The following is a 25,683-nucleotide window of genomic DNA, read 5'->3' on the forward strand; positions in this document are numbered from 1 at the left end:
CTATCTTTTTCCCATTGTATATTCTTGGCTCCTTTGTTGTAAATTAATTGTCCATGTATATATGTATATATGGGTTTATTTCTGGACTCTCTATTCTGCTCTATTGATCTTTGTGTCTGTTTTTATGCTAATATCATACTGTTTTGGTTACTACAGCTTTGTAGTATAGTTTGAAATCAAGTAACATGATGCCTCCTGCTGTGTTCTTCTTTCTCAAGATTGCTTTGATAATTTGGGTTTTTTTGTGGTTCCACATAAATTTTAGAATTATTTGTTCTAGTTCTGTGAAAAACGCCATTGGAATTTTGATAGGGAGTGCACTGAATCTGTAGATTGCTTTGGGTACTATGGACATTTTAACAATACTAATTCTTCTAATCCACGAGGATGGAATATCTTTCCATTTATTTGTGTATTCAGCTTCTCTTATCACTGTCTTATAGTTTTCAGTGTACAGGTCTTTCACCTCCTTGGTTAAATTTATTCCTAGATAATTTATTCTTTTGGATGCAATTGTATATGGGATTGTTTTCTTAATTTCTCTTTCTGATAGTTTGTTATTAATGTATAGTTTCTATTCTATTATTCTATTCTACTATTAATAGAATATTAATATTCTATTAATGATAGTTTGTAATTAATGTATTAAACATTAATGTATAATGTTTGTTATTAATGTATTAATGTATAATAATAATGTATTATTAATGTCACAAATTTCTGTATATAGATTTTGTATCCTGCAACTTTACTGAATTCATTTATTAATTCCAACAGTTTTTTGGTGAAGTCTTCAGGATTTTCTATATATAAAATCATGTCATCTTCAAATAGTGACAGTTTTATTTCTTCCCGTCCAATCTAAGTGCCTTTTATTTCTTTTTCCTACCTAACTGCTGTGGCTAGGACTTCCAACACTATGTTGAATAAAAGTAGTCAGAGTGGGCATTCTTGTCATGTTCCTGATCTTAGAGGAAAAGCTTTCAGGTTTTCACCATTAAGTATATTAGCTGTGGGTTTGTTATACATGGTCTTTATTATGTTGAGAAATGTCCCCTCCATACCCACTTGAGGGTTTTTATCATAAATGGATATTGAATTTTGTCAAATGTTTTTTCTGCATCTTTTGAGATGATCATATGATATTAGTTTTTTATTTTGTTAATGTGGTGTATCACGTTGATTGATTTTTAGATGTTGAACCATCCTTGTATCCCTGGGATAAATCTCACTTGATCATGGTGTATGATCTTTTTAATGTACTGTTGCATTTGATTTGCTAACATTTTGTGGAGGATTTTTGCATCTTTGTTTATCAGGGATATTGGTCTGTAATTTTCTTTTTTTGTGGCACCCTTGCCTGGTTTTGGTATCAGGGTAACGCTGGCCTTGCACGATGAGTTTGGAAGCTCTCCCTCCTCTTCAATGTTTTGGAAGAGTTTGAGAAGGATTGTTATTAAATCTTTGAATGTTCGGAGAATTCACCAGTGAAGCAGTCTGGTCCTAGAATTTGTTTGTTGGGAAGTTTTTTTTTTTTAATTACTGATTCAATCTACTTACTAGTTAGCCTATTCAGGTTTTCTCTTTCTTCATGATTCAGTCTTGGAAGATTTGCTTTTAGGAACTTATCCATTTCTTCTAGGTTGTTCATCTTATTGACATACAGTTGTTCATAGCAGTGTCATATGATCTTTGGTATTTTTGTGGTATGAGTTGTAACTTCTCTTTCATTTCTGACTTTGTTTATTTGAGCCCTCTCTTTTATTCTTGGTGAGTCGAGCTAAAGGTTTGTCAATTTGTTTATCTTTTCAAAGAACCAGCTGTTAGTTTCACTAATCTTTTCTATTGTTCTTTTAGTCTCTATTTCATTTATTTCCACTCTGATCTTTATTATTTCCTTCCTTCTACTAACTTTGGGCTTTGTTGGTGTGATTTGTTTTTTATTAAAGTGAGCAATGTCATAAACTGTAAAGTTTGTGTTTTAGAGCCTAAGTTATGAGCTAAAGGGTATAGCTTAGTTAGACTGCTATAAGAGAAAGTAAGGTAATCTGAGTTCAGCTTGCCTAAGATTTAAACAGGTGCTTGCAAGTGTAACTGTGTTTATAAGATCATAATATAAAAATATTTCTGGTCTATGTATTCAGTACTTCTAAGATAGAAATATACCCTTGAGTTTCCACTTCTCTACCCTAATGTGATTTACATTAGTATAGAATCTACTGGAGCAGGACCTGTTCACTGTATTCCAGGTCAATAGACAGCAATGGTAATCAGACATGGCCTTATAATATTTCTCTCACTTGGAGAAATTACTGTTCTAATTTTGCTTAGTAAAAATGTTGCCACTTGTAGCAAATTTTGAATTTTCTTATCTCTCTGATAAGCTTTATTTAGTATTGTACTCAAATCTACCATATCAATACAACAGAAAAATTGTTAAAATAACTCTGCCAACAGCAATACTGTCTAAAACAATGAATTGAAAGAGGCGGTGTTCCAAGATTACATCTGAGCTAAAGCAATGAACATTTTATCTACAGTCGTAGATAATTATAGGGAATGAAACAGTAATCTACAATATACAAAGTAAAAATGTTCTTTGCAAGTTTGACTTAAAAACAGTTGTTCTCAAACTTTAGCATGCGGCAGATTCACCTGGAGGGCTTGGTAAAACAGAGAGCTGGGCCCTATCCCAGAGTTTCCCATTCAGCACATTCTGAGAACCACTGACTGAAAAGAAATGTGGGAGGAAATCTAAAACTTATTGGGGACAAAAAGTTCCATTGCTTGAAATCCCTAGTAGAGTAAAGCTTTCTAGAACATAGTCTTTAGAGTCTGGTAAATTCTAGGATCAGGAGTTTTACTTTTTCACTTACCAGCTGTGTGAACTTGAACGAAACATATCTAACCTGAGTCTTAATTTTCTTCTCAGTATAGTGGGAAAGAAAATACTTAGCTATCAGGGTTTTATGAGGGTAAAGTGAGATAACCTATGTGAAAGTACTTAAATAGTTCCATTTCTGAATATTCGTAAGACATTTTTTAAAATAACAACTTTATTGAGATAAAATTCAGTAATGCATTTTTTAAAAAATGAAAAGAATAAACTTTTTGTGAGGATTATAAGTATGGCAATTATAATGTGAAAGAAGAAAACATTAATTCCTTTCTTAGATCAACTTAAAACATTCTTTTCTGAACATTATTTTTAAGAATTGTATTAAATCATGTTTAATAGCATGACCAGCGTTAATAATACAAACAGGAAAAACAGATATGATCCGATTGTTTGCATTGTCAGTAAAAGACATAATGTAATCTATCAGCGTCAAAAAATCACTAATTTGTAGTTTCTGAATTCTATTTTTACCTACACATGTTCTTGGATCTGAATAAACTGTCCTGTGTGTGTGTGTGTGTGTGTGTGTTTGAATATGTATAATGTGTGTGTGTGTGTATCAACTACATAATCCTAGACACAGACATTCAAATAATCATCCACAAAACTTCAGTTTTTATATTTTTGTCAGTTACAATGGTAAAAATATTTGAATATCTAGATGGCTATATATCTACGCAAGATTATTCAGGAAAAGACTTTTGACAAAACTGAAGTTAAAAATGAAGATTTAATTTTTATGGAACTGATATGTCCATTTAAAAAATCAATTTCACAAAACATCGATATTCACAACAACATGGAAGAATCTCAAAAGCATTATGCTTAGTGAAAAGAAGTCAAACACAAAAGATTACACAATTTATGCTTCCATTTATGTGAAATTCTAAAAAAGGCAAAACTATAGGCAGAAAGTGGTTGCCTGTGGCTCAGGATGGGGGTGGGGGAACTGACTTCAAAGGGACATGGAGAAGCTTTTTAGGGACACAGAAGTGTTCTGTATCTTGAATATCGTGGTGGCTTCACAACTGTGTACAATTTCCCCAAGTCATCACACCGTGTATTTAAAATGGGAGAATTTTACCGCATGTAAATTATACCTTTGTAAAACTGGGAAAAAATTCAATTTCTCTAAAAAGGAGATAAAAAAATTCCCTTCCAAAGGTAAATATCATATACGAATTGAACACAAACATTTTAAACCTAGCTGAGTCTGAGATGACAAGGAATTATTCTGCCATCTAAGTATGATTTTAAAATGTCTGCATATCTAGCACAACAGCAGAGGAAGCATACCCTGCAGGGCTTTCTGAAGCAAACTGGATCCGCCAGGCTTCCCAGAGAAGATGTGATCAGTAACGACACAGCTGTGTGACGGCAGTGGGAGTTTGCTGAAGAGGCTTTAGGTTATATGTTTTTCTAGTTGCCTCTTCACTTTAAATAGATAAGGACCAGTGAAATAAATAAGGACAAGAGAAGTATTTGTCACATTTATTACTGTTTTCAGATTGATATTTGCAAAATGGGACTAAGAGAAAATGAATAAGCTAAACTTTCTGTGTACATTACATAGGTTCTCCCCGGTTATTTCCAGAGAATGGAGGAGAGGGCATGTACACCCATAGGAAGGGGTATGGTGGAAATGGCTGTTTTCTGTGAAGCCAGAATCCAAGGGCCCCAAATAATTTATCATGCAGGATACAGCATGAATGTCTGGCCTTTTAAAGCTTCATTTTAATACTGATTCTTACAGAAACAAGAAGTTTGTGGGAAAAATTGCACACTGATTTAAGAAAAGATGCAAAAGATTTCTCGTGGGTATAAATAAATACCTTCCTTAGCCCAGTTTTGTTTATGTCTAGGAATTCTGCTTTTAAACATCCTTTAGACTTTTAGAAAATAGACATCTCTGCAAGAAATAGTTTAGAAATAAACCATATCAGGAAGATGGCAGGAAAAGGCTATTTTTCTGAAAGGGATTTATTATAAAGAGTTATAGGAAGTTACATGTGTCCATCGTGACATTTAATGAAATCCTGTCAGTTACTCACTAAACACACGATTAGTTTCGATTTTAGAAATGTTAATAATAACAATCCTTCAATTAAGATCTTTAGAAAAAACTCACATCTGCAACCAAATTGACTGCTGGATATTCAAACTGTGTGACATCTATTTTCATCCTTTTCACTTAAAAAACTCACTGACAAGCGTTTCAGGACATTATCAAGCTAAACAAAGATTATGTCAGAGAACAAAATGTGTTATTTATTCATCAGTATTTATAGGAAGTTTGAGAACTCATTGTGACAAGAACTCATTGTCTAACCATCAATATTTTTACACTGTTTGGTTAACCATAACATAAAACGTTCTCACCTGTTTTCTGGGGTCCTATTACCAAGAATTTTGGTAAGCGATCACAGGTTTTTTCTTTAGACCAAATGTCTCTGTGGCGTTTGTCATCACAAGGATTCTAAACGGGAGAAGAATATACAGATGTATTTTTTTCAGTGTCCATCATGTGCAAGAGTTTTCAACTTCTGCCCTTAAAAAGACATCCCAGGAAACAAGGCTATGTGGCTCCTTCTTTTAAATGAGAGACTGAAAGTGGCATCCTGGAAGCTTTCAAATAACTCCTTTCCATTCTGCAGCTGAGTGTCTGCTGAGGAGGTGGGGGGAGGAGAGTTTCTACGACTGGTAAATGGCTTCAGGTAAACTGAAGGTTTAATATTTTTTCTGTTATTGGCGGTTGTATGTCTTAATTGTGTGTGTGTGTTTTAAAATAGTGAGCTTTTCGGGCAGAGACCATGCTTCCTGGAACCTGAAAGAAGATACACTCTCAGTATCTAATAACTGAAATATAAGGTGTCAAATTTTTATTCTAAGTAACTTTGAGCTTCCTGCTGTCTTCAAAGGGATGTGGATCTGGCCAGAATACTGCTGTTTAAAGAGATTGCAGATTCCTTTCAGCTGCCTTCGAAGGTCGGTAAATGCATATCTAAAACTATAACTTTACAGATTATGATGCTAAAAAGCACTAAATTTTAGCAAAAGGGAAAATGAGGGTGAATTACTACCTTAGGGATCTGCCTCTGGTCTATAGCACTTAAAGCAAACCCACTGTGCAAGATTATCTAGAACATCCTTGAGTTTACCTGCTAAGCACACCTTAAGTGAAGAATTAACAGTACTGTTAATAATACTATTCCAGGAACAGGCAAACAGGACAGTAATCTCTTTCTATTCAATTTATAATGTAGAAATATATAGCTAAATAAACCTTCTGGTTATTTACAATAAGCAACAGATGTTACGACTAAAGTGAGGGTATTTTTGGTTGATGTTCTGGGAAAAAAGTGGTTTCAAATCTGTCACCTGAAATAATAATGATTTCAGTTTAAAAATAAGGTGTTAAATTAGCAGGAAAATTACATGTCTTTCCAGTGGCTAACATTTTGGTGATATTTTATGGTGGTGAAGATAAAAAAGACGTGTGTGATAGTGACTGCAAAAATAATATGCAGTGATGATTCCACAACCGCCAACGTTAACCTACTGAAAGGTGCAGTTGTGTCTCTTCTTGGGGTTATCTGTTTGTGCTCAGGAGGTAATTTGCTCAAGTTCAAAGCTGAATGAATTGAATATAGAGTTCAGAGCTTACTGCAACTTCAATCTGTGAAATTTACGCAGTTTCACTTCTGAAGATTGTCATTATTGTACCATCAGCTCTGTCGGTAACTCTCCAGTAGCATTTAGAACAGTGATTAAGAGGACAGCCTGTGGAGCCACATGGCCTGGAACTGATTCCCACTCTGCCACACTAGCTGTGTGACCTTGCTTAAGTGTCTCAGCCTTTCTGTGCCTCAGTTCCTTCATCTGTAAAATGCAGATAACTGTACCTACCACATAGGGTAGTTGTGAGGATTAAATGAGTTAACATATGTAAAGAACCCAGTCTGACACATAATAAGCACTATGTAGTTATTTGCTAAGAGTATTGCTTTCCCTAGATCATGGAGTGGGCAATTTAAATTCAAAGTATGTTTCTACAATTCTAGAACACATGAGAGTTTATGCTCTGAAATCTGGGTTACGCCTAGAACAGTTTGAATATGCCACTAAATACTTCCCCCATGTTCAAAGTAATTCCTAACTAATCCTTTGAAAGCCACCCATACTCTGCAGCTGCAGGGGCACCCTGTGGTTCAGAGGGCAGGTGTCAGTGCTGAACTCTGCTCACTCATCCCTCTAACGTCATTTAGTCGTTAGAGATTTAAGGATGTGCTCAAGGCTGACCGGCACTGCCTGCCTACCACACACCCTCTCACCCTCCTTCCACTCTTTCAGCAGACTGCAATCTGCAGATCGATCCCCCACTCTCGACTGAAAACATTACATCGACTGAACGCCTCATTGAGCTTTCAGAATCCCGTAATTTCCAGTGGGCACAAAAACTGAGAATTTGGCCCACTATGGAGCAATAATATATGACTACAATTGAGGAAGAAGTATTTTCTCGAATCTACTAACATTTCTAAAATGTATTTTTTTTCCCCAGATGCCTTCACTTATCAGATTTGGATTCTCTCTAAGAACTCCAAGATATGTTTGTGGAATTAATTATACCAACTGAACTAATCTTACCTGCCAGAGAGGGTCTTTTTGATCAGGAAAGAGCTCAAAATACTTGTGAGCCAGCTGCACCGGAGGCAGAGTCTGAAGTCGCAAGTTGGTCCAGCTCTGCACGAAGTTGGCCAGATTAACAAACGTATATAATCCCAATCGGTCATTCCCATAGTTGGACAAATGGGTCATGAAAATGCTGATCTGAAAGAGGCAAATGCACTTCAGTGTAAATGCAAGGTATTTTAACCCTAGGGGGCAGTGTAATCATGGCAATGTTATTTTTCCTTTCTTTTCTGTATTTTTTGAGGAAGATTAGCCCTGAGCTAACATCTGCTACCAATCCTCCTCTTTTTGCTGAGGAAGACTGGCCCTGGGCTAACATCTGTGCCCATTTTCCTCCACTTTATATATGGGACACCTGCCACAGCATGACTTGATAAGTGGTGTGTAGGTCCACACCCGGGATCCAAACCTGTGAACCCTGGGTCACCAAAGCGGAACGTGCAAACTTAACCACTGTGCTACCAGGCCAGCCCCCAGTGCTAGGTTTTTCTTAAGCATAGTGTTTCTATTCATGATGCGGTTTTGAATTTTGGACATATCCCAAATACTTTCATTATATTAATGCGTACTGGAGGATGTGTTATTAGCAAGACCTGATGAGCACTTTTTTCTTGTCTTTGAATCTATTTCATAACAACAAATGAGTCCAACTGCCATATAGTCATATTGGTGCAATTAGATTGATATCCTAGAAGTTAAGGGGTATAAATAATCAGTGAACTGTCATTATTAGCATTAACTGAATAGCCTATGATATGTCTTTATTAGCGGCTATAATGACAAAAGGCTAGTGACTGAATTTTTACTAAAATAACTATTAACTATTTTCCATCAATAACACTCTGAAACCCTTTCCCATATTCATTGGGTCTATTATTCCCAATATCAGATACCTCCTTTACGAAAAGTTTTCAATGCGTGGCTAGAAAAAATGGACTCTTCCTATGGAAGGAGCTGACCTAGATTAATCCATATATTGAAAAAGAAAATCATAGCAAACAGGGGGAACATTTTGTAATAAAATAAATTTGAATTCTGTAGATTTGATTAAATTGGTCTGGAATGTAGAATGGGCATTTTCAAAGCCACTGCTTTAAGTGAATGCAAATAGTTTTTCTTGGTTAGTGTTGACAAATGGAAATAATTCTGGATGAGATTTTCAATGGCAAAAAAAACCATTGTGGCATTTATGCTTCTGTAAAAAAGATCATAAAAATAATTCATGTGATAATAGTACTTTCCTAAAATATATAATGTCATGTGAACGAGTAGTAATAATGGTTATTATAATCATCATAATAATGAATATAATAGGTTAATTCATTAAGAGACTGAAAGAAATAGTAAAGAAAATTTACTGAGGTAAAGTGGCTGAGATGAGAGAAAGCTTATATTAAGTTTTGATATAATGAATCAGAAAACAATGTAATTACTTACAACTATGAATAAGAGGAAACAGTGCTATCCTATAGTCTACAGAACAAATTCTGCAGCTTTTACATGAAAAGCTTCGACTATGATCAAGAATATTTAACTGTGTTTCTATTCGCTCTGCCTGAACATATATTAAATCTTAGAACTTTCACAAACAGAAGAATACTTGGGTGAATTTACATAGCTACCAGCAGACTGATGTAGTCATGGAATTGATAAGTAAGACTTTTACTATTTTGGGAATTTCTGAAAAATGAGACTTTTATAATTTAACCTTCTGGTTATTTTTTATAGTAGCTTCAATTATGTGACTCCCCACCCACCCTGCCTTTTTCTTCTCTAAAATTTATCAAAACAGAATGCAATTAAGAGACTTAGGAAAATCAGCTTAAATTTGGAAGTTCTTTTCTAATGCCTGTTAGAGGCAGGCTTTCGTCATTTTTGATGCCACATTTTTCAATGTTGTCCAATAGCAAGAGCAAAATGACACTTCAAGTTGCCTTGCTATTAAAAGAATAGGAAAAATTTTAATACAATATAAAAAATACATGTATTAACCTAGTTCACCACTGGTTCAAATTTCTTGCTTTGCTTTTATGAAAGATTTATCAAAAAATCTAGATGTCTATATTTCACTTGAATAATATCTGCATTGGACAGAAAATGGAAAACTTAGAGATACTATGTGACTTTGTGATACTAATACATTTGACCTCCCCTTGAATTTACTTTTCAGCCTCTGAAAACATTTTATGCTGTGACATTCAAAGCAGAGTGCCACTTTTTTACTTGTATGAGTACAGAAAGTAAAAAATGTTACTCTCTCCGGTAAAGATAGAGGCAACCCAAAGTGAGTCATGAGTCAATGACATTGCTTTTGCTGAAACCGAAACTGATTGGCAAGAATTAAGGTAACACTCATAAGATGTGGAAATTAATCCTGTAAAAGAAAAACTATTTAGCCTCCAACCATGCAATCTTTTTCAGATTTTCAATTCTATTTTTGTATATCAACATTAACATAATGTGAAGTGCACCATAACCAAACGGCTGTTTCAAAGTGATGCTTTTGTAATGCACGTCACCTCATGACACTTTTAGACTTTGGACTCAAGCCTGGGATTGGTTTTGTGCTCCTAAAGAAATACAAAGCCATGAAAGGAGTATAATTGGTCAGGACATAAAACACTTCAATTTCTTTTTAAACACTTTTTTTGTGTGTGTGTGTCACAATATTCTGTCTACACATGGAATATTGTATATCTTTTGCTGAACATGAACATCTCCAAGTTTTCTTTGTTAGTTTTTTAGCTAGGAAAGTATGCACAACAAGCAACAGGACTGGTGAAACAGATCTACGATGACAATGTTTTGGTCAAAAAGTAGCTTGCTTTCCAGGTAGTATTTCTTCCTTACTCCTGTTCTGACGTATGACAACTATAGCATCACTTTACTTCTTGGCAATTCCCCACCTGATGACAATTTCTGCATGGAATAGAAAGAAATTCTTCTAATCCATGAGCACAGAATAGCTTTCCATTTATTTGTGTCTTCTTCAGTTTCTTTCATTAATGTCTTGTAGTTTTCAATATACACGTCTTTCACTTCCTTGGTTAAATTTATTCCTAAGTATTTTATTCTAATCGATGCAATTGTAATGGGATTGTTTTCCTAATTTCTCTTTCTGGTAGTTCATTATTAGTGTGCAGAAAGGCAACAGATTTTCGTGTATTGATTTTGTATCCTGCAACTTGACTGAATTCATTTATTAGTCCTAACAGTTTTTTGATGGAGTCTTTAGGGTTTTCTATGTATAATATCATGTCATCTGCAAATAGTGACAGTTTTACTTCTTCCTTTCCAATTTGAATGCCTTCTATTTCTTTTTCTTGCCTATTTGCTGTGGCTAGGACTTCCAGTACTATATTGAATAAAAGTGGTGAGAGTGGGCATCCTTATCTTCTTCTTGATCTTAGAGGAAAAGCATTCAGCTTTTCACCATTGAGTATGATGTTAGCTGAGGGCTTGTCATATATGGCCTTGATTATGTTGAGGTACATTCCCCCTATACCTGCTTTGTTAAGAGCTTTTATCATAAATAGATATTGAATTTTGTCAGCTGCATTTTCTGCATCTACTGAGATGATCATATCATTTTTATCCTTCATTTTGTTAATGTGGTGTATCATATTGACTGATATGTGGATGTTGAACCATCCTTGTATCCCTAGAATAAATCCCACTTGATCATGGTGTGTGATCTTTTTAACGTATTGTTCAATTCAGTTTGCTGATGTTTTGTTGAGGATTTTTGCATCTACGTTCATCAGAGATATTGGCTTGTCACCTTCTTTTGCTGTGGTATCCTTGTCTGGTTTTGGTATCAGAGTAATGCTGGCCTTGTAAAATGAGTTTGGAAGGTTCCCTCCTCTTCTATTTTTTGGAAGAGTTTGAGAAGGATTGGTATTAATGCTTCTTTGAATGTTGGGTAGAATTTACCAGGGAAGCCATCTGGTCCTGGACTTTAGTTTTACTTGTTTGATTTGATCTCTTTTCATTTTGCATGATTCTCAGTACTTGGGAAACATTATTTGAACATTGGATCAGCTCTATTTAACTTAAAACGATCATGAGTTACAGGTGAAAGAGAAACAAACGCGAATGAGGAGTAATAAGGGAAGTAGAAAAATGGTCTGTTTTTCGTCAGACTGTGGAAAGGGGAAATATTAGTTTTAATAGCTTCAGATGACTTACTTGTGAGGATTCAATGAGATTATACATGTGAAGAGCTCAATATAGTGTCTAACAACATGGTAAGCATCCAAGAAATGCGTGTTACCTGAAAAAGATGCAAGGGTAACTTCACTGGGTAAAATATGATATTTAGACATATCTTTAAATTTTTGTCCCCTAGGCTAAACTGTTATAATTATTAGGTCTGTTCTGAAGAAGGCATGTCAATATACTTTGGAGTTCATTTTGGTTCCTGTCTCATGTGTAGAAAAGTAAGTCAGTGATTCAGAGAACACTTCATTTTTTTAAAAAATCTGGGTGGACTTTGATTTTTCTGCTGTAGCTGGTTATTGTATACTCTCCTTGCTATGTTGTATGACATCAATATTACATTGTATATAATAATTTATTTTCTCTACTTTTAATCTCAGAGTCTAGTTGCCTCTATCTGCTCTTTATGTAAAGGTAATAAATGTAATTCACTTTATGGCATGTTTCTTCAACAAGTCATCACACAAACTCTAAAAATAATATTTGCATTCTTAGAAATCATTGTGTAACTCATACGTTAAACATTTCAGATTCATGGGATATAATTGCTAAAGTAACCTTATTGCTTTTCTGCACTGTCCTTTTAAAATTTATTCAGTGTGGGTGGTTTTCCTCTTATCCCTGGATGGTGGCCAGGGCAGGCAGTGTGGCTCCCTAGGTCTTTAGATGACAGAAAGCTTTCATGTAGCTTTAAGTTGCTAACACAGTTTTGATTTAGTAGTTTAAATCTCCTGGTTCAGAAAATAATCAAAATTCCGAACTTGTTGCAATATTAAACCTTCTCCTCTCTCCTAGCTGCAACCGGGTGTGGGAGAGAATCTGTAAGAGGGGCTGGGAAGACAGGCTCATCGGTCCTTCTCCAGTGGGTGATTTTATTCTTTGTCTCACTCGCTGAGGTTTCTGATCCCTTAGTACTTGGGACATGGAGATGAAGGGGGAAAGGGATGCAGGGCATTATTACTTGACTGATATTGTCCTAAGATGGCATATGTTTAAAGCCATCTGAGATCTTTGGAGGCACTCCTTCTGGGCCCCATCAATGCAGTTTCCTTTACGAGGAGAGCGCATCCGCCAGTCCTGTGTCAGGAGCCCTTTTGAGCAGGGTCTCTTTTAAAAGGATTCCAGGATCACATTCCTACTAAGAATTCCACATCTGGGACCTGGGATTGAGGTGTCTTTGACCTGACTTTGGAAAAGAGGGCACTGACTTCCCAGATGTGGCCCCTTCCTCTTCTGCACAGACTGTGTTAAGCAATCTTTCACACTCACCAGTCCAGAGGCAGACGCCAGCCTAATGTGTCCCTCTTCTGCAGGGGACACACACCAAGCACTCTGAGGGTTCCAGTGCCCTCACACCAGAGTGGAGACGAGCACAGGGCTGTTATTCACCCCTCTGCTCTCCCATGGGTAGAGGCTGGTGGGGATCATGCTCGACACACAGCGTAACTCTTTCCAAACGTCTTCCTTACAAATTCTCCTTCATTTCTAGAAACGTGACCATTGTCTCCTGGATGTGGTGAGACAGCTGAAATTTCTACATGGTGGGCTCACTCACAGCTAGCTCACTTTGGGGCCTAATATATTCCATATTTTTGTGCCATTACAACTGTTTTATGCTAAAAATTGCTTTCATTAATTGTATCACCTTTTCCAGTGGGAGGAAAAAGATGTCACTTTCATTTCTAAGGCTTCAATTCCCTGAGCACTGTTTTTCTACCTGGCTTGTGTCTTAGTCATCATTTAAGACCCTCAAGGGAAGGCTCATTTGCAGAATAATTTGGCAAAGGGCCCTGAACATTTTGAATTTGGGATCTGATAGGCTTCAAAGGAAAGCTGGAAGGATAAATCAATTGCTCTCAATTAGGGACAGGTTTCAAAGGTACAGTGATGAGGTCAACGTAATTTAAAGCAATTTAGCTTAGGGCAGTTTGTCTTTTTTATAACGATTTATGTCTCTCACTTAATTTTTCTGGCTATACAGTCAGAACTGCAAGTTCAGCCCTTTTATTACAAGCTAAATGATTGATGATCAATTAGCATTTCTGTTAGGTGCCAGAAGAAGTAATTCTATCGGTTTAAGACATTGCCGTTACTTTAGCTGCTGAACCAATATTTATGTGCCACCGGAGTGTCCCCAACTCTCAGGCCACCAATTTTTGATTAATTTTGCTTTGTGTACCTTGGGGGTGCTGCTCTGACATTGTCTCTACATTGCTCTGAGAGACCCTGCTGCAGTGAGAGACCAGACGACAGCTGTTCTTGCTCTATTAGACTCACAAAGTGACAGGATAATGAATACAGTTACAGCTTATGATCGATTTAAAAATGATTAATTAAGAGAAATCCTTATTTAAGCAGCAACGAAGCACAAAGGTTATGTTCAATTCTGCAATGAAAATGTGTTTTTTTCTAGCAGAAACGTTTTGCTTCTTGGTTTTAAAGCAGTGCCTCCCCAGCATAGTGAAGATATAGAGAGGGAATGAAATTAACCCTCCCTACAGGTGTTTAATTTAACTGAAAAAACCTGACAGAACTTAGAGACATCCTTCAAGTAAATGGACCCACATGAACATCTGATTTTGGCTCATATGTGAATGAATTAAATTCAGGTAATTACCAAGATCAGCTTCATCATCAGGAGGTTTCAATTAATTATATTTGCTCATAAAGCTGAATTCACCCTGGTGGCGGGGCGTGGTGTGTCTGTGGGGGTGTCAACATATCAAACGAGTATATTTATTTTGTGAATTTTAAAAAAGCCAGGTTTCAAAAACCTAGTGACTAATTGTTGTCAAGTTTCTAAATATTCAAAAACATTTAAAATTCCCTTTTTATTTAAAGACAGCCCCTCTAATAAAGTGATTTGTAAAATGTTGAAAGATTTTGGGTGTATCCATTTTGTACAGAAATTTATGTGGGCGCTCTTTACGTAGAGAGTAAATAGTCAAAGGACAAGAACAAAGAATCCTGAAGAAGAAACAGTCACTAGATAATAACAAAGGCACTCAGGGATCTGTGCCTTCAATGAGAGGAAAAATAACAGGGCTTGACTGGGCCTACACAAGCCACTTCTTACTGTTTTGATGGAAAAAAGACATTTTAAGAAATAAAATCTGGCACAAGATAACATAAGTGAAGTAGTTGTTTCAGGGCTTTGAAGGGACAAGGAGAAGACTGACCCAGATAGGAGAGTCAGCTGAGGTTCCGTATAAGACTTAATTAAAGGCAAGACACCTAGCAGGGCATTTCTGTGGTGATGGGGAAAGACCAGAAATATAAAAGACGCCGAATCTTTATGAGTCAGCACAGCTAGAGGCCACCTACTGCAAAAGCTGCTGGCAGCTGGCAGGGCTATTTTAGCTGGAGAGAGAGCAATACCATGACAGAGGATCCTAACTCTAGGGGGAAAAGTGACAAGGTCACAGAAGATTGTAACTAAACCAGATATCTATTTAAAAAAAATTTATAGTAGGAGCCGCACATCTAGTCTATAATTTGTTATTCTTGCTTTAAGTTATAAGTCCTTTAAAATAACTTATTTATAGATAAACCAATCTATAAGTAATACTGTTATATAAGGAGGAATTACACTTCCTAAAAGTGAATTATCTTAGGAACTAGGAAAACCAGCTGCTAGAAAGAACCAGAGTTTATAAATGTTTCCTTTCTAAAACTGTCAACCCTTTCACACATTAGCAACAACCCAAAACTGCACATAACAGGTACAAGGACACTTCACGCGGTTATGAAATCTGAAGTGTAGATTCGCTCTTCTACCAAAGGCCAACATTTTCCTAGTGACTTAAAGGAAAATTCTAAAAATATTTGCTTGGATATTATTATCATTATTATCATTATTATTATTACACTCAGGCAAACCTTAGATACATTAGAAGTTTGAAAGAACTGCAAGGGTTTTCATAAACGTTTTCACTAAACACCAATGTCTAGGGAATAGTGCCTGCCGAATAAGAAAATTCACCTTATTAGGGAGGGCAGATAGGTAACTGGGCAGGGGGAGGAGGGCAGGATCCTGCTGTCCCTTCCAGCTGGGAAGGCAATTTTCTATAGTTTTCTAAATATCTCTTTCATTTGAAGCTTTACTTAGAATTCTTGACTGTGACACTCACTGTGTTACTTTGGGTGAGTCAATAAGCCTCCAGGTGTTCAGGTGCCTCATCTGTAAAGACGCAATGATAATTATATTCCCCAAACGCTCAGGCTGCAACACGGGATTTATTGGAAATTCTCTTGCTTAAAGCACACAAGCCTATGGGCCTCTGCTTCATGCTATGTTGTCACGTAGTGCAATACTATTCAGTACCAGGCTTTCCACAAATTTCTGTTCTTGGAAGTCTATCTTCCTTTATAAAAGTTTGTCCCCCACTACCAACTTCTAATAAGTTCTCTCTCCAATCCTATAGCTCCCACTCGGACTTTAGACCTAACCCTTTACAACTTACATTGGATAGGTAATATTGCATCATATAAAATTCTAAAAGTGCAAGAAGGTATACAGTAAAAAATATTCTCACTCCTGTCCTTCAGCCACCCAGTTCTTTTACCAAGAAGCCACCAGTACCACTTGTGTGTGTGTGTTCTTCCAGAAATACTCTATGTATACAAAAGCAAATATGTATATGTATTCCTCCTCTTCCTTTCTATTTTGAAACACAAATGGAAGCAAACTCTACCTACAATTTTATGACTTGATTTTTTTTAACTTAAATTTTGGAAATTGTTCAATATGAGTACATCTTGAACTCCTCATTCTTATTGTACAGATGTATTATAATTCTGTTATATGGATGTGCTATAATTTATCCGAGTTTCTGTGTTTTTATGCTATTATGAATAATCTTGTGTATGCAGCAGTTCACTGGTTTGAAAGTATATCTGAGGATAAATTCTTGGAAGTGGGATCGCTGAGGAAAATGATACGTGCATTGTAATATTGATAGATATTGCCAAGTTGCCTTTCCTAGAGAATGTACCAATTTACACTCCTACTAGCAATGTGTAAGAGTTAGGCCTTGTTACTTTTTGCCTGAACTACTCTAATAATTTCCAAAATATCTCCTCACTTTTGTTTCTCCCAACTCTATTATATCCCAAATGCTAACACCAGAAAAAAATCCTTCCAAAGGAAAACTCCTTTGTTTAAAAAAATATCAATAACTCCTCATTTTCCACTAAATTAAACTCCTTAACCTGACACTTAGAATCCTTGACAAAACAGGCCATTTCCCTTCTTGAGTTTATCTTCTACCACATACACTCTCCAAGGAGTCCACTGAACTACTCCGCATTCTCAAATGCTCCTGCTGTAGGCCTGATAGCCGTTTCCTCTGAACAGAACGCTGCTCTCCCTATGTGCCTTTCAGGCCAAACTGAATCCACCTTTCAAGCATCATCTCAAATGTTATCTATTTAAAGGTCAAAATAGATTAGCCTTTAGACATATGATCTGTATTCTGCTAATAGTCAGTGTACACTCAGAATAAATAAACACTTCTATTGTAATCATTGACTTCTGGTTTAGATGTAATTCAAGCCTTTTTGGTTACGTAGTTGCCTAGTTCACAAATGAAAGGAAGGAAGAGGTCAGAAGCAGGATGGGTGCAAGGTTTCTTGTAGAGGGAGGTGACGAGGAACACGTATATATTGAATGCCCAATATGTGGCAGGTACGATCTATTTGTAATCTCATCACTTATTAAGAAGAATCTTTATGGAGGTGGATATTATCATCCCCATTTACAGCCAGACAAGCCAAACTCAATAAACAGCTGAGTCAGGATCTAAACCCAGCTCTCTCTGTAGGCAAAGCTTGGACTCTCTCACAGTGCACTACACTGACCTGTCTGACAGAGAACAGCAGCAAGAAATGGCTAATATGCTGGAGAAAGAAAAACCTACAAAGAGCTGATATAAGAATGTTAGCATCACTGATGAGAGCCATCGAATGTAGAGGCAAGTGCCCTACACTCAGGGGATGACAGTGTACAAAGAGATAAGCAAATCACATACAGAATACTCTGGTTTAGAGGCAGGGAAAGGTTTGCTACGCCCAGTAAGACTTCTAGGTTTTTAATGACATGTGAATGGGTAAATTCTATCTGGAAAATAAACTCATTTGTAATGTCTGTCATTCTGCAAATAGATGATAAAATAGGTAGGGTGTGTGTGTGTGTGTGTGTGTGCGTGTGTGTGTTGGTATGCTCTCCAGTATTTGCCTTCCTGAGTGTCTGTTTGTATGTCCTGAGGCCCATGTGCATAAATAAAGATCTGCCTTGTTTACAAATGGATGGATGCCACTACAAACTGGGAGGCAAGGCCTGCTGAACTCCAGAGAACTGTTAAGCACATAGAAAACAGAGGCAACGATAACATTAACAACATTACTATTAAAAAGAAATTGAATACAATTAAGAAAATATCTCAAGAATTAATCATTTTTTGGAGTTAGAAAGTGAAGTTAAAAGCCACTTTAGTATAATAAACAGGTCAATCAACGTACACAGGTAGAGAGTGAGAGAAAGCTTAGGCTTGTTGACTCTAACTTCAGATTAAACATGATAAACACCTGTACTTATGTAGGAATTAGTCTCTTAATTTTCCCTGCCTTCCGGCTTACCAAATCCATTACGTTTAAGCTCTAAATGTTATGCAAGAACCACTTAATAAGAAAGGACAGTTTCTCAGAGGGCTTTTTGTATCTATGGATACATATATATGCAAATATTACTTATGTTATAAAATTATTATATATAATACATAAGATATAATAAAATTACCATTTTGACTTAATCTTGTACTTACTGGCTTTAATTTACAGGCATTTATCATTTAAAATCTTATGCTAATTTGGGTACAGTTGATTTCTTTTCCTGATAAGGCAAACTATATTTGGTAATCTTTTCTTGTGTTTACAAAATAATTACAATGAATAGAGATTATTAAAAATATTTTAGTTTGTATATATATACAACATGACGTAAAATGATTTCTATAATATTAAATAAATGATGGTAAAACATCTCAAATGTTTCTTTGAAAGTCAATAGGCATTTATAAATATACTTTAGCATATATATATATATAATATTTCAATTATATTTTAATGTTCTCTGGAGATGTAATTAAACATGTATTTCCCATTACATGTTTCTTTAGCATTGCTACTTCTTAAGAAATAGAAGAAACCAATAGGCTATTTTGTACAGAAACTTGGTGATTCATATTTACTGTCTTTGAAATGACGTAGAAAAGTCTTACTCATTTGCGCATTTCATTTGCCAATTGTGTAAGAATGCATGCGCGACACACACATACACACACACACACACAAAGTAACTGATCAAGAACAAGGCACTTCAGGGGCTGGCCCAGTGGCTTAGCAGTTAAGTTTGTGCGCTCCGCTTCAGCGGCCGGGGGTTTGCTGGTTCAGATCCCTGGGGTGGACCTACACACTGCTTATCAAGCCATGCTGCGGCAGGTGTCCCACATATAAAACAGAGGAAGATGGGAATGGATGTTAGCTCAGGGCCAATCTTCCTCAGCAAAAAGAGGAGGATTGGTGACAGATGTTAGCTTTAGGGCTAATCTTCCTCAAAAAAACCCCCTGAAAGAACAAGGCACTTTATGGGATATTTAAAGGTCTAGAAATGTTTTTCAGCTTTCATGCTCAGAGGGCACAAGTGAGAATGCAAACCACAAACACACATGATTAGAGCAGGTAAGCAGAATTGATTTCTTTGCTAAGTAGAATAAAACACATTTCTACTAATCAATTACGCACATTTGACACTGTGTATTATTAAACAATATTAAGAGTGTATTATTCATGGTTCTCCAGAGAATTAGAGCCAACAGGATGTGTGTGTGTATATATACAGAGAGAGAGAGAGAGAGGGAAAGCTGGTAGGCTGAAGACCCAGGGAAGCGTTGCAGTTTAAGTCCAAACACAGCCTGGGCAGAATTTCCACTTTTTCCAGGCGGGTCAGTCTTTTTCTATTCAGGCCTTTAAATGATTGGATGAGGCCCACCCGCATTATGAAGGGTAATCTGCCTTACTCAAAGTACACTGCTTTAAATGTTATCTCAGATAAAAAATATCTTGACAGAAACATCTAGAATAATGTTGGACCACATATCTGGATACCAAGGCCTAACCATGGAATTTTTATAATTAACATCACAGAGAAGATGACTACTTTTTTAATTCCTTTTTTTTTTTTTTTGAGGAAGATTAGCCCTGAGCTAACATCTGCTGCCAATCCTCTTCTTTTTGCTGAGGAAGACTGGCCCTGAGCTAACATGCTTGCCCATCTTCCTCTACTTTATATGTGGGACACCTACCACAGCATGGCTGGACAAGCGGTGCCATGTCCGCCCCAGGATCTGAACTGGCGAACACTGGGCTGCCGAAGCAGAACGTGCGAACTTAACCACTGCACCACTGGGTTGGCCCCAGATGACTACTTTTTTTAAAAAAAGATTTCATTTTGTTTTTCAGTACCATGTTTAACAAAACAATTCATTAAACTATTTTGTGTCACGTGCATTCTCCTTACATCTAGTTTTTTGAGACAGTTTTGCCAGGAAAGGAGAGAGAGAGAGAGATGCGAGACTCTGCAAAACTAAAAGTAGGACAGAGGTTTTACGAGAGAGGGGGTACCTGAGCCCCCCCTTTGAGTATGCAGGGTAAGTGGCATGACCCCCATTTGAGTGAATGCCTCCGTGGTACATCTACGCAGGCTGGCGCCTAAGCTTCTGGGTTTCCAAACTCAGCTCAGATTCCCTCATCCCAGCCTGACAAACATAAAAGCCACACATCTTATGGCCTTCACATAATCGTGCAGGCTTCACCAGTAAACAATTAAGAGGATGTGAAAATGTCATTATTTTAGTTTCAGTTTCATCTGAGACCCAAAGACAACAGCTGTTAAATCCTAAATTCCAGCATGAGATTCTGGATCATTTGTCTTACAAGGGAAGTGGTAAAAAACCTTTGGCCATTCACCCACTTGAGGATTGTTGTGTACTAAAGAATTTGACTGGTCTTTCTCCCTGGTTCCTGGGAGGGAAATTCTAAATCCTTTGAATTTCCCAAGTGACAGGAGTTCTTTGTTATTCATGGTGGGTCCTAATAGTTTATATTTATGAGGTGACTCAGGGTAGGGACAGGCTAAATCAGAAAGACCAACCACGGAATTAGAGGGTTGATATCAGCTGAACTCCTCTGAAGGAAGAGAAAGGAGGGAAGGGCTGGAGATTGAGTTCACTCATGAGGCCAATGATTTAATCAGTCGTGCCAACTTAATGAAATCCTAGTAAAACCTCTGGACCCCAAAGCTCAGTGGAGCTTCTTGGTGAACACATTAATGTGCTAGGAAGGTGCTGTGCCCTGATTCCACCAGGAGTGGGGATAGAAGCTCGGCATTCTCTCTCAGACCCTGCCCTATGTGTATCCTTTGTAATAAAACTGTAATCATAACCAAAATGCTTTCCTGAGTTCTGTGGGTCATTCTACAAGTTATTGAGCCTGAGGGGATAGGGAACACCTGAATTTGTAGCCAGTTGGTCAGAAGTATGGATGGCCTGGGGATCCCTCAGCCACTTGTGGCTGGCATCTGAAGTAAAAGCAGTTTTGTTGGGAACTGTGCCCTCCAACCTGTGGAGTCTGGTTCTAATGCCAGGTGGTTAGCATCAGAATTGAACTCAAATGAACAGAATTACAGCTCTGTTGAGATGGAAACAGAATAGGATATAAAAGAGATAAATATTGAAGTGGTTGAGGGGGTTTGGAAATTGGAAATTTTCTTTAGTGAGAGTTACCGGTGTACACTGACTACCTTCCTTCTGACTCCCATGGAGGAAGGTGGTGCTATTTCTTCATCTCAAGACCAGTGAGTAGAGCATCAAGATCACACTGACAGATTGATATATATTTTTCAGCATTATTTAGGGAACTGCAGATGAAAGCTCCAGTGAATGGGGTTGGGGATCCCTGCCAAGCCCACGCAGTCAACCTCCTAAGCCCCCAAAGCCAGAAAACAATTCATGGAATAACTAGTGAAAACATAACTTTCTTTGGTCCCTGCCTCTCCTCCTCCTCTACCCTTCACCTTAACCCTAGAGGGGTCACAAACCATTGTCAACCAGAGGTGTAAGGCAGGAAATAGACTCAAAGCCTACTATCCCCCTTTCCCAATGAGGGTTTCTTATGACAGTAGACTGGAGCTATAGGATGGCAGTGGGCATTAGGGAAGTTTTAATCTTGAATGAAGTTCAGTACTTTAATTATTATAGGACTAGATACATTACTTACTAAATTGAGACATTTCTTTACTAAAGTGACTTTTTATCTGAGAATAACCCCCAAAGGTTCTGAGGCTTATTCAAGATTTTTTTTCTGGGGATGGAGGAAGACCTAGAGCTACAGATTGGGTTACAGAGATAGGAGTGGGAGAAAGAATAAAGTTGTTCCTTGTTGCATCCAATTAGTCTGTTCATTTAAACCAAGGTTTCAAACATATAGACCGCAGTGATAGGTCCAAGACTAGCGGATCTTACTTCATTTTCCAGTAACCAAGTAACTTTGGTTTTTCTATAATTTTTCTATAATTCTAATTATGAGTGGACCCCCACCTTCCCTCCTCCACCCCTAACAAACTCTCCTCATTGGACAGATGACTGAGATTACACTTCCAGTCAGTATGGCAGAATGAAGGCTTGGAGTAAGATTTAACTCAATAAAAAGAAAATGTAATTTTTGCAAGTTCAAATTTGTAGACTGCTATTCATACCTGATTCACAGGAATAAACTTTTTCTTATATAATGCTAATTGTGTTAAAAATATAATTAGATATTCGTCAGGGCACGATCTCCATGGTCTTTCACATTTCTGTAAGTCTTAAAAGTGAAGGCACCGAATGCCTTTTTTTCTGGACTATCTTTTCAAGGAATATTTGTGAGGTAAACAGCCTTGGAAGACAGCAATGGTGTCTCCCTTCAGAGCAAAGGGAAGGTTTTTGTCTACTGTCCACAAAAATAAAGATAGTGTCTATTTCTGGGGCAAAAGTCAGGCAGGCTCACTGCTACTATATGAGATTTGGGTTCCCTAAGCCTGGGGTTCCTCTCATATAATCTATTCCACTGTGTGTGGATGTCATCTGGCCCTTTTTCTTCTCTTGTGAGATTTTGAGCTTGGAGAACCAGCATAAATGCTCATTGATATTCTGGCTACTGCTATTGCTGCGAATAATAAACTCCTTTGTCTTTAACCTAGGAATCTCATACCTTCTACCAGCATCCATAAACTGTAGCAGGCTAATTTGTTAGCTTGCAATTAGGGTAAAATCATAATTCTTGATAATAATAAAATCACCTCACATCCATTAGGATGGCTACTATCAACCCCCAGAAAATAACAAGTGTTTGTGAGGCTATGGAAAAACTGGAACCCTTTGTGAACAGTTGGCAGTAATGGAAAATGGTATAACTGCTATGAAAAACAGTATGGTGAGTCTCCAAAAAATTGAAAATAGAGCTTTTACCATATGATCCAACAATTCCACCTCTGGATATATACTCAAAAGAATTGAAAGCAAGGTTTCAAAGAGATATTTGTATACCCACATTCACAGCAACATTATTCACAATAGCCAAAAGGTGGAAGCGACTCAAGTATCCATTGATGGATCAATAGATAAACAAATGTGGTATGGACTATTATTCAGCCTTAAAAAGGAAAGCAATTTTTAAACATAACAGAACATCAATCAACCTTGAAGACATTATGCTAAGTAAAATAAGCCAGTCATGAAAAGACAAATACTGTATGATTCCACTTATATGAAGTACCTAGAGTAGTCAAATTCATAGAGATGAGAAGTAAAATGATGGTTGCCAAAGGGTGGGGGGAGAGGTAGAGAGAGCTGTTGTTTAATAGAGTTCCAGTTTTGCAAGATGAAGAGAATTCTGCAGATCAGTTGCACAACAATATGAATGTACTTAGCCCCACTGAGCTGTACCCTTAAAAATGGTTAAAATGGTATATTTTATGTGATGTATATTTTACCACAATAAAAAAAAATATTAAAATAACCCATCTAGATTCTGATTCCAGCCTGGTTATATAAATAAGTCACATGTATAATACAATTCTTAAAGGAATTTATGCCTTTTACATGTAATTTAGACCCACAGAACATGCTTTAAGAAATTAACATACATAGAGCGTGTGCAGTGGCTGCTGCATCATCCATCTTTAACTTCATTTCTCGTTAGTCTCCAATACTAGATTTCTACTTCAGTAAAGCCCCTGCTGGCTTTTCTGAACACCCAAGGACTATTCTTTCTGCAGATAGTTGCCTTTTCCATTTCTCACTTAATTGAATCATGCATATCGAAAGGAACTCATTCAAATCCTCCATTCTTCATTAAGACTCCAAAAATCATATGAATGCTTCCCTTTCAGAAACCCCAGCAGCATTGGATTGTATTCTTGATATACTTTATAATTTTGATCTAGGATTATTCATACTCTGAATATTTATCTGATCTGAAACCCAGAATTTAACTGATACCTCAAGAGGTAACCCCATTTATTTTCTTGTCCTATGAAAATACATCTGGCTTTGATGGTCCTTAAGAGTTGTGGTGAAAAATCCTTTAGGGTGAGGATGTTTCTCTGTAATCTTAAACTAAGTTAGAAAATAGGCTGACATAAACTGAGGATACTGAGATTGAAATAAGAGGATATTTTAAATGTTCTTCAAATGGAAAATGATAAAAGCAGTGAACCTAATGATTTCATCAAGGATGACAAAAAACTTAGTAGAAGGATGCTTTTGCCTTTGATTTGATGATTAATTTTTCACAAATAACTCATGTTACACAGCACAGGGGATCCTCAGCAATGTGCATGCCATTTTGATAAGAAAGAGGCAAATGGCAAAATCCTTCCTAATCTGTCTCTATTCTGGGAATCCAATCCTATTTCACAGGATTCCTCCACATCTGTATACTTCCAAGCACCTTCGCATACATAATCTTCACAAACTTGATAGTCACCATAATGCTGTTAGAATGACATTTACCCCACTTTTTTTTAATAGTTAAGAAATACGATATTTGAATTATTTAAAGCAAGTGCTTGTGACTCTCACTCCAGGACTTTTTTTATTTCCCTCTGGTTCCTAAGTCAGGTAGATCTCCTGACTGGCCCTGTCACACAGCCTGCTCATTACCATCTGAATGGCTTTCCTCTTCTCTTACCTGAGTCCCCCCTCACTTCTCCACAATTCAGGGACTTCACTGTCTATTGAATTTTTTCATTTTTCGTGTTCAACTTAAATCCAACTTCTCCTTGAAGACCTCCTTTACTAATGAAGTTTACAGTGATTTTTTTCCCTTTCCAGGCTGTAAGTTGGTAGTGTGTAATTCAATCCCAAATTACATACTATGTGGATTATTCTTCATGTCTTCAGATGTTTATTTCATATTTTATAAAGTAAAATGTAAATTCTTTAAGGGAAGGGGTCATGGCTTACAAAGCTTTCTAGTTCTATCTTCTGCGTGTCTCATATCAGAGACTTACTAAATATTTAAGTTAACCTTTCTCAAGGTTTTTGAGAGAATTCCACCCTAGAGAAAATGATTTGAATGCCCATTTTCTTAATTTTCACAAGAAAGGTACATAACTAGTGCCAGTCTAAATGTAATGAGAAAAGTGAGCTCATCACATGAAGTGGACTCATTAGGACATTAGGGCTTAATTATCCCAGCTTGAGAAAGATGGTTTGATGAGTTGACCATCATCACACCAAAATGAAAGGTTAGATAATAAATGACCTTTGCCATGATCA

General features: G+C 36.8%; 1 protein-coding gene and 1 long non-coding RNA gene across 3 annotated transcripts in view; one reads left to right on the forward strand and one right to left on the reverse strand.

Moving 5' to 3' along the window:
- Nucleotides 1-25,683, reverse strand: part of NDST3 (N-deacetylase and N-sulfotransferase 3) — a 161,506-nt gene that overhangs the window by 27,305 nt on the left and 108,518 nt on the right. For both annotated transcript variants that reach the window (XM_005607872.4, XM_023636641.2), the window contains exons 7-8: nucleotides 7,547-7,729; nucleotides 5,279-5,375 (exon numbers count right to left, since the gene is read on the reverse strand). In XM_005607872.4, coding sequence (XP_005607929.1) covers nucleotides 5,279-5,375; nucleotides 7,547-7,729 — 280 coding nt within the window. The remainder of the gene's footprint in view (nucleotides 1-5,278; nucleotides 5,376-7,546; nucleotides 7,730-25,683) is intronic.
- On the forward strand, nucleotides 1,646-12,245 carry LOC102150956 (uncharacterized). Its single transcript, XR_289929.3, has 3 exons — nucleotides 1,646-1,770; nucleotides 5,818-5,884; nucleotides 7,461-12,245. It is a non-coding gene; the product is annotated as an uncharacterized lncRNA (long non-coding RNA).

Source organism: Equus caballus, chromosome 2 (assembly GCF_041296265.1).
Source record: "Equus caballus isolate H_3958 breed thoroughbred chromosome 2, TB-T2T, whole genome shotgun sequence".
NCBI classification, from domain to species: Eukaryota; Metazoa; Chordata; class Mammalia; order Perissodactyla; family Equidae; genus Equus; species Equus caballus.